The 10,012-nt window shown below is 37.8% G+C and overlaps 1 protein-coding gene across 1 annotated transcript; it reads right to left on the bottom strand.

Annotated features, from left to right (window-relative positions):
* Window positions 1-213: 213 nt before the first annotated feature.
* Window positions 214-7,433, bottom strand: LOC124279451. Its single transcript, XM_046715282.1, has 7 exons — window positions 6,619-7,433; window positions 6,261-6,377; window positions 5,935-6,079; window positions 5,610-5,746; window positions 5,031-5,119; window positions 1,084-2,213; window positions 214-880 (listed from the first exon to the last, which is right to left on the bottom strand). Exons 3-7 carry the CDS (start codon window positions 6,027-6,029, stop codon window positions 751-753), a joined length of 1,581 nt encoding a protein of 526 aa, XP_046571238.1. The 5' UTR covers window positions 6,030-6,079; window positions 6,261-6,377; window positions 6,619-7,433; the 3' UTR covers window positions 214-750.
* Window positions 7,434-10,012: the final 2,579 nt, after the last annotated feature.

The following is a 10,012-nucleotide window of genomic DNA, read 5'->3' as shown; positions in this document are numbered from 1 at the left end:
TTTTATAACGCATCATATTACGAAAACTTCCCTTTGAAAATGAACAGCAATGATTTCTCCCTATCCAAGATTCCATTCATTGGAATAATACAAATATGATCTAAGAAACAATAATAAACTTTGAAATATGTAAAATTTACCCGCACCCTCGATCCGATCACTGATGTCTTGATGAGCACTCGCTTCCCTAAAAGACGACAAATGCAAGGAGGATGGTGTCACAAGATCTATTTATTAATTACGACAGCACGAAATGTACATGGTACATGCAAAATCTCAATATAATATAAGCGGTCGATTGAAAGCAATTTCCTCGTGGCGAGAATATCCATATGATTGAATGATGTCATGAGAAATCAGTCATTCATGTCAGTGACAGCTTCGCAGTGAGTACCCAAAATGCTACTAATAGGGTTCCTCTAATATGAGTTACAAATGAAGCCTAGGGTTTACCAGAATATCTAAACTACAAACAGAACAATTCGACACTTTCAGTCAACAGCTGCACGAAGGGTTTTATGTGAGTTCGACAGAGGGTTTGTCAGTTTCCTGTGAGGAATCTTAGCGTGTCCTTGACCCATGAACAAGGCAGGCGTGCTTCTGTAATTTTCTTGAAAACCAGTGGGATGCTGTTGTACAAAACAACCTTAGCGCTAAGATCATCTTAACTAGGCTAAGGTATGAGAGTTAGGGTCACCTTAGCGATGAGATCGCTTTGTACAACGGCACCCAGGTGTCTTGTAGTTGTTCCTAGGTGGAGGCCGACCCGGAAGTCGTCTGCTCCGTGTCTGATCCACCGTCACTGTGTTGTTCTGTTGATGTGAACCCTACTAGGTATACAGGATTCGTATGTGTATGTGGAATGTTGTCCGGCACATTCCTTCAAACAAAAATGAATTTTATCAAACGTCGACACCACAAAACAAACATTTACATGCGTATTAAGATACCATCAAAGTGAACAATACAACATGCAAAAGCAAACTCTAAACAAGTGATGACTGTGAGATCTGCCTTATCAGACAAAAAAACAATCATATAGTACCATGCCTATTACCAAGTAAAAGTAAAAATATTACTTACCAAATGTGACGTCTTTGTCTGTACTTGCGACTTATGTAAAAGGCAACACCTGGACAGAGCAGAAGAATGCAGACAAGTATGGCAAGAATTTTCGGGATGTTCAGGAGACACTCATAGGTCGCCAGTTTGTCTTCGCAATCATACAGAAGGGAACAGGGGGTATTCAGACATTCGTTGATTTCCTTCTCGCAGAACTGTCCTTCGTAACCAGCTACACATTCACAGTGATAGGCTTGAAAGCTGGTTGCTCTGTCTGGATGTTCACATGGTAAATTCGGGTATCTTGGAGCACAGCTACCATGGTAACATGGGCTGGTGAGGACAAACACGCGGATGGACAGGGCGTGGCTGAAGCTCTTATTCGTATCTAAAGCCAGCAGAGAGAACTGGATGCTCCCATGGAATTCCTTGAGGGTCCTCAGCTTCAAATAATGTTTGGTCAGAGTTGTCCCTGAGTATATCATGGACATGCTTCTGTATGTCTCTTCATCTTCCCCAGGCGCATCAACCTGTGTAAGTGTAAAGTTGGCTGCCAGTCCCCTTGCATCCTTTTGAAGGATTGTCAGCTCTTCAGGGTCATCAACATCTGCGATCCAAAACGAGCCCAGCGAGTGATCCGTCAGATTGCCTTCAACATACACCTTGTGAATACTTTCAACAAATGATGGTATTGGCGACTGGGTGTCCCTCTGGTAGAAAGTAACAGGTGGATCATTAACATTTGACACGTTGATGAGTATTCTCTTCGTAAATGTAGATGATTGTATTCCCAAATCATGTATGAATACCTCAGTTGCATTTACGAGGATACTATCATAGCCATTAAAATCCTTCTCTGGTCGGTAGGATAGCATTCCCTCTGCTGTGAGGTTGGCTTCACCGCGATAAGGATGCTCCTCTACTGTAAATGTTAAATTGTCATGCTGCAGATCGTGGTACTTGATGACTTGCTTCACAAAGCTGTCCTCGACGCATTGGATAACACTGGTGTCAATGATGGGAGGTGTATTGTTCATATGTTTAGACACAATTGCACCGGAAAACATTCTTGGACTCGAGAAAGGAAGCGTTGCCCTCTTCTCGCGTGTATTTGATTTTGTCAAGCTTCTCTTAAATACTAAATTGCAGATCTGAAAATATTAAAGTTCAGCATTATTGACTGATCTGTATTACTGATTTACATCTGCCACTAGCAATACTATCATAGTAATACAAGGTGAACAGTAATCGCGCATGGCTATGTCACGTGAAGATGTGTCCGATACATCGAGGTACATTGATAAAGATACCTTGGTACAGAGGTATTCACATGTGCAAATATCAAACAACATGTGAAATCCTGATCTCCCAATTAAACTGTGAAATGTCCCATTTCATTACAGCACAAATGCAGAAGTTTCACGATCACCGGGTCTGCGCACTACGATTGCAATCTCGGTATTCAGTTGTGCCTTCACATACTAAAACCTCCCGATCAAAACAGTCTTTGTTGTTAATAATGACAATTGTCAGAGTTATTTTCCCTATTCCTGATGCCAACTGACAAGGACATCGCCATGTTTGTGAATCCTGAAAATAGCACCAACCTGCCATTTCAACTTATTACTCATGTATCAATTCAATTCAATTCAATTCTTTATTGTATGAAAGGCCATAGGCCCATATACAAAAGAGATACATCTTGACAATGGCATATATAATCAATTTTCTAACTAATCAATTCTTTTCTTAACAAAAATGCATTGTAGATAAATAGAGCAACTTTAATTTTTGTGTTGTTTTGGAGGTTCTTTGCAGGAAAGTAAGGAAGACAATAGATTAACATTGATTTGAGATAAAGACAGTTGCGGTAGATACTTATTTCTTAGATGTTCATATACAGGACAAATAAACATAAAATGGAATTCGTCTTCAATAATAAAACAGAATGGACATAATCTTTGGTTTTTTTTCCATAGAAACATATCTTCCACGGTTAATTAATAAATCATTAAGGCCTAATCTAAACCGTATAAAAGCATTGCGAATATTTCTGTATTGAAAGTGAGCAAGATAACACTCTGGCTCAAGCAACGACTTAAACTGACGATATGAATCGTATCTAGAACTTTCATTAATAGTTGAATGCCATTCCTGCTTAAACATATCAATAGCCCGCATACGAAACTGTTTAATAAACATATTTGCATTGACAACTGTCTGTGATAACCAAATACAACCCAAACAATATCTAAATAGTAAGGTGCGAATATGGGATGTCCAGTTATTCTTTCCAAGATAATCAAGATGTAAAAGCATATTGAAAGCTTTTTTAGGTAAACGATGTTCAGGCATATTAATTATTTTACACCAATATTTTAAAAAACGACAATAAGATGTTATGTACAATGGGAACCTCCCACATTCACCATAAACCATAACATTTGGTGTTGACAAACCAACATTTAGAAACTTTTTACAGGCAAGCAAATGAATTTTTTCTATGGTATAATACTCTTTAAAACCCCACATTTCAGATCCATACAGTAAAATCGGTTGTATCTGAGAGTCAAATAATTTGAAGTAAATAGTCGGTGGAACAAGACCGAGCATAGGAACAACAGAGTGAAGTTGTAAAAGAGCTTTCTTTGCTCTCCTCGCCAGGTTAAGTACGGACTTATTCAGATTCAGCGTATGGGTAAACAATATGCCAAGGTATTTATAATCATTCACAACATTCATACGTTTATCTTTAAAAAACCATTTCTCTCTAGCCGACAAAGGACCACCTCTTCGGAATATAACGATGTTTGTTTTATCTAGATTCACACTCAACTGCCATTTATCTGTATACGCTGAGAGTATATCTATTTGATTTTGAAGACCACAAACGACCCCATCGCATAGCATCTTATCCGTTTGCCTTATCCTACCTAGACATCTACCAACATGGCATGTAATTAAGTTTTCTTCTTGTGTTAGGTCTTTATGGTAAGCAACTTGTGCCTTTCGTTGCATATAATATGCAGGTTCTAAAATGTAACTAAGAAACAAGGACATGTAAATGTAGAAATTGGAGCAAATGGTACCTGAGTGACTGAGTTTAGTTTTATGCCGCACTCAGCAATGTCATCGAAGGACAGGAAAAACAACTAGAATATCACAGGTATAAATATAAAACTGGTGTGTCAATCTAAAATATTTCAATTACAGAAGACAAAACAATATAAAAACAGGCTAAATGTTGCACACGACCGAAAGTAGCTCACAATACCAGGGACCATGGGGACTTACATTGCCTTTGCTACCTACATGGACCCTAGCTCAATCAAACCATCCCTTCAGCAGCTGACGATTGTAGGCAAATTTAGCCACAAATGAAAATGGCAATAATACTTCGAGTAAAAATGTGGAAGATTATATTTTACTTCTTATGTTTTGGGGCTTACGTATCCTCTTAGGAGGACAATAATTTTAAGGTACTTCAACCTCCCTTGAGTATACCGCCACTAACAATCTAAGTATCTAACTCAATTACCAATGATAAAATATATATCTATATACAAGACATATCGATCAAAATTTATCAGTTGGTTCAATTTCTTTTGAAAATTCAATAATTAAATGATAATTAATATTGCTAAAAGATCCTTAACTGTTTTGGCACTGAAATATTTATCCCTTGTGACTGACAAATCAATACAGTTAATAGAGTATGCACCAGACAAGCCCGTGATCAACAGCATGAGCATCGATCTACGCCACGGCGATACGATGACATGCGTCAACCCAGTCAGCGAGTCTGACAACCTGATCCCGATAGTCGCCTCAAACGTCAAGCATGGGTTTTACTGAAGATCAAATTCTAACCCGGATTTTCACTGGTGGAGCAGATGGAAAAGTACAAAATACTACAAGCTGTTGCACAATGTATGTGGCAGTGCATACCAGAATTTTAGCATACATACCTGTATTGCATGAGAATCATTCGTTGAAACGTTACTCCTCAAAGAAGCAGTATCACAGATTTCACTGACATGGCGCCAGACATCGTCACCTGTGTGCAAAACCGAAACTTGATTGGTACAACAGATGTTGTCCTTATAAAAGGGGACGGAAGTTTACGCTACAGATCTGGTTTCGATTCTCACCATCGGTAAAATGAGCGAAGCAAAGTAAACGCTAGCTGCATATAGGAAAAAGCGGCGTAAAATTATACACAAACGTTCCTTTCAATGGTCCTTTGTATGGTGATCTACCTTCAGTTGTTGGCGATCTATAGTCTATGTTTATTTTGTATCGTCCACTATAGTTAAAGTAGTTTAGATTTAATTACTTGTTTTAAATATATATATCTGTGATAGACTAGTTGGTTTTACTGTCCTTTGTCGACAGATATTTTACATTAATTAATTTATTTTCATCGCTATATGGCTGTAACATTGCCGATGCGATGTAAAATTTTAACTCAGTCACTCACTCGTTCCTTTCAAAATGCGGTACAACGCAGATATGCTTAAAAAGGTTTTATATAGTTGCATTTGTACCGGAGTCCCATAGAATGATCGCTGATTCCTGGTGTTCATCTACTGGTGATGTTGGCAAATCAACGTTGATGTCTTCTGTTAGTTGCACATTGCTGATCGGCGACAGGTAGAAAGCAGGACTAACAAACTTGTAGAGCCTGAAAAAAAAATTAAATGAACATGCTTAAAATATTGTTCGTTATTTACTATGTCATACTTCGTATGAGAACATTTTTGTAGAAGTGGTGTTGATATCCCATGATTTATGTGAACAGAAGTACAATTCATTGATAATTCTGATATGTGTACACGCACTTGCTTCAGAGACAACAACACAAAACTTCACCTTCCAGTGAGAAACCGGGACAGCTGTGTGGAGGTGATGTCGGGGCTGACGATGTAAGGAGAATAATTCACGGCGGCCGGAGCACCGTAGGCCATGTGTTGATCGGTCTTGCTCAGTACACCGACCGTTAGGGCGCCACTGGAAACTACACAACAGCAGCCGTTTACTAAGGGTACATGGCACATCTTGCAGAATATACAGATAAAAAAACATCGTAATTGTCTCGAAATTTAAGCCAGGTAAAACAATGTTAATTCATTAATAGCAGCTGTAGGGTTTTTGCTTGAAAGAGCTGCCGCTACTGTCTAATGTTCTGATCGCCTTACCTTCCACTGATATTGTACAAACAGAACGATTGTGCTTTGCCAATGACTCGGAGATGACATCGCCGTCAATCACAAGTGTCTTGTTGGTACCTTGTTTTACAACTATGTCTTTCTTGCCTGGACAATAAAAAAGTCAGGGCGTGAGTTAATATTCAGCGTCACATCGGCAATATGTCAGAAATTTCGTGATGAGAACAATTTTGTTTAATTTTAAAATCAATAAATTCAGAACGTAAAAACCTGTCATCGAAGGACACTAAAACTTGAGTATCACAGCCCTTAATCTAAAACCAGTACGCTATCATAAAAATATACCACTCTGGACAACAACACAATATAAAAACGGGCTATAGATCACCAGCAACTGAACGCTGATCACCATACTAAGGACAGGAAACAACACTTTCTTCCACCTATGAAGTCAATGTCACTTTCCCCTACACCACACGCCTCTGGCGGTTAACATGTAAAATGGTGATAGCCTTTCTTGCCGTTCGTTTTTTTATGCCAACCCGATGTAAATGTCTCTGAATTGTCCTGCTACAAACTCGAACATGGTGTTGAGAATTAAAATGTCAGTTATGTCAGTAAGGGAACGTCGCCTGTTTCTGGCGAACAACACGGAAAAGTCGCCTATCCCCCCTCAAACCAATCACACGAGGCCGACCACCACGATGTCTGTTTTCTGTGCTTTCTTCAAATTCTTCGCCCAACAGTAGATCTGAGAACTGCTAACTTTTGTGCAATGTTGCTATTTTTCAAACCTTTTTGATGCAATTCAATAAATATTAGTAATTCATTTTGCTTTTCTGTCAGTTCCTTCGCATTGCGAGCCATGTCGTCTGCTGGGCACGCGACAGATGAAAACGCAAGCAATGACGTCATAAACGGTGTCATATTTCACAAGCAAATGTTAGGCGGTTTTCGAAAGAGAGACTCTTGTTGACAGTAAATGCTTCCGGGAGATATAGAGCAAACACGTTTCTTGCAATACTTTTGGCACGTCACTGTACATGTAATAATTCATCTTGACGCCAGATGATATCAATAACGGCGGTATCTGTAAATCAGCCCCACAACTTGATCATTCATTTCATCCATCCATCCATCCGTCCGTCCATTGAAAAGCTTCCCAGCTTCCTTATTTCATTCATCTGTAAAAAAAGTGCCATTTTCACAATGGATGTAATCATCATAAATAGGAGGGAAACTCAAAGTGACCAGTTGCTTCTTATGGAAGCGGAGGTGGGGAAGTGAGTTAAATTGCATATTTTATGCCTCACTCTGAGATCTTGGTTTCGAATCCCGGATGAGAGGGCTCCAATGTACAAGAATCTCTACTATACTGAGAAAATGTAGTCCTAAAGATAACATATGATGCATTTCACCCCTTTTTCAATATCATCTTGACGTCACTGTAAAAACGTTGGAATGCATAAACATGCAGTTCACTTGTGTTATACCAAATATGACTGTAGTCAGTTAGCAGAAAGACATAACATTATGTAGACTCCTCCAGAGTGAGTGAGTTAAGATTTAAAGTCACATCGGCAATATTTCAGCCATATCGTGACTAGTTCGAAATTCATAATAAATACATATAATATATAAAACCCTGTTCATGAAGGACAGTAAAATTACTAGGTTATCACATGAGGTAAAACTAGCTAGCATATATCTTTAAAAGTAGGAAAATATATTTGAACAATACGATATAAAAATGGGCTATTGATCGCCAACAACTGAAGGTAGATCACCAAACCAGGGCCCATGGGGACTTACATTAATTTTGCTACCTGCATGGACCCTAGTTGGATTTACACCATCCCTTCAGCCATTGGCGACAGAAGAGAAATTTAGCCATAAATTAAAAGCATACATATTCTACGATTAAAAACGTGGCAAGCCTAAATTTACTCTAAATGTGGACTTGAATCCTCCAGAAGCAATGTTTTATCATCTGAAACAGATCGGGAAATTCTACTATATGTCACGACAGATACTATTAGATTTCAATTCAATGAATACTCTAAGCACACACGTATATATATCTCGTGCCACAATATGATGTAGCCTATATTACGTATATATTGCCATCATTTTGACTTTCAAGGGGGGACTCCATTGAATTTTCTAATAACTAACCACCAAGGCATATATTGTGTAATTATTATGCATACACCTTTACAATCTGTTGTCACTCAATTTGTACCCATATTATTCTTCAGCAGCATAGTTGTATTGTATTGTTCACTGTCAGAAATCGGACATGTCTTCTTAAAGACACTTAAATCAACTATATCTCACAAATCAATTGTGTCCGTGAAAGAACTCCTCAACAGGATCAGGTTCTCGCATGTTGTTTTGGTTTTTCTCTTCTTTTCTGTCAAATAGCTCTTCAGATTTTAAAATGATTAATCCCGTGTTCTGAATTTCACGCTTATGTGTATTCTTTGACGGAAAAGTTTCTGAACGGACGGGTGGACTGACTGACTGACTGACTGAAAACTTTTTACATAACATATTACATGGTTTTACAGAACATTCCAGTTTAATGGATCTTGATAAAAACCAATATTGTTGTTTTTCAAAGTAACGGACGCTTAGCTAGGCCTGAACAGTGATTTTTTTAAATGACAAGAAGATTGTTGTAGTAAATAGTTATAAATACCTAGGTGTATTATATTCTTCAAATCATATAATGGGAAACTGTATTGCTGATTTAGCGATGAGAGGTGAACGTGCATTAATAGAAGTTATTATTAATCTAAGTAAAGTCTGAATGGTAAATTGTAACATTTTCTTTAAAATAGTTGAAATACAACCAATCTTATTATATGGCGCAGAAATATGGGATATGCACACATTCGATAAATTAGAATAAGTTCATTTATTGCATGCAAAATATTTTAATTGTTAGCTCTCAAACCCCGAATGCAATTATATACGGGGAATGCTTCAGGTATCCGTTATATATTAACGCAATGTGTAAAACATTATTGGCATGAAAACCGGATCCCACTTAAGGTATATTAAATGCAATTATATTACTTTAACTGTGGTTTCACTACTTATGCATCATATATTCGTAGATCACCATACTAGGGACCATGGGGACTTTTGCTACCTGCATGGACCCTAGTTGGATTTACACCATCCATTCAGCCATGCATTAAAAAGACAAATACTGTACGATTAAAAATGTAGTGAGATTAAATATACTTTGAAAGACGTGGTCTTACATACCCTTTCAGGGGAGCAATAATTTTACAATATGAAAACGGGCTATGGATCACCAGCAACTGAAGGTAGATCACCATACTAGGGACGGTGGGGACTTTCTTGTTACAACAATTTGCAGTGTTTGTGATGAGTAATCTATGTCAATTCAATGTTTTAAAAGTGCAGGTTTTGATTTCTATGAAGCTTAGTCTCACATTTCAGCATCATGAATGTTTCCTTACATAATAGTCAATGAAATATATTTTATTACAATTTACCGCAGTGTTATTACAGTTTGCCGCAGTTTATTACATTTTACCGCATTATTACAATTTACGTCGTAACACACTTCATTGTAATCTTCCCCGTTATTGGAATCAAAATTAACTTTCGTCTTGTCCTGTTGTTTCTGATATCTCTGAAACTCAGCGACATAATTTGCCGATGATGAATTTTGGCAAGAGGTTCGCCAATTATATTGCAATATAAGATTTGTCAGTAATTATATGATCACCATCATTAAGATATTA

This window comes from Haliotis rubra, unplaced genomic scaffold, assembly GCF_003918875.1.
Source record: "Haliotis rubra isolate DU_JTF1 unplaced genomic scaffold, ASM391887v1 Scf25, whole genome shotgun sequence".
Taxonomy (NCBI): domain Eukaryota; kingdom Metazoa; phylum Mollusca; class Gastropoda; order Lepetellida; family Haliotidae; genus Haliotis; species Haliotis rubra.
The sequence above is the reverse complement of the archived record's forward strand: the minus strand, read 5'-3'. Positions and strand labels throughout refer to the sequence as shown.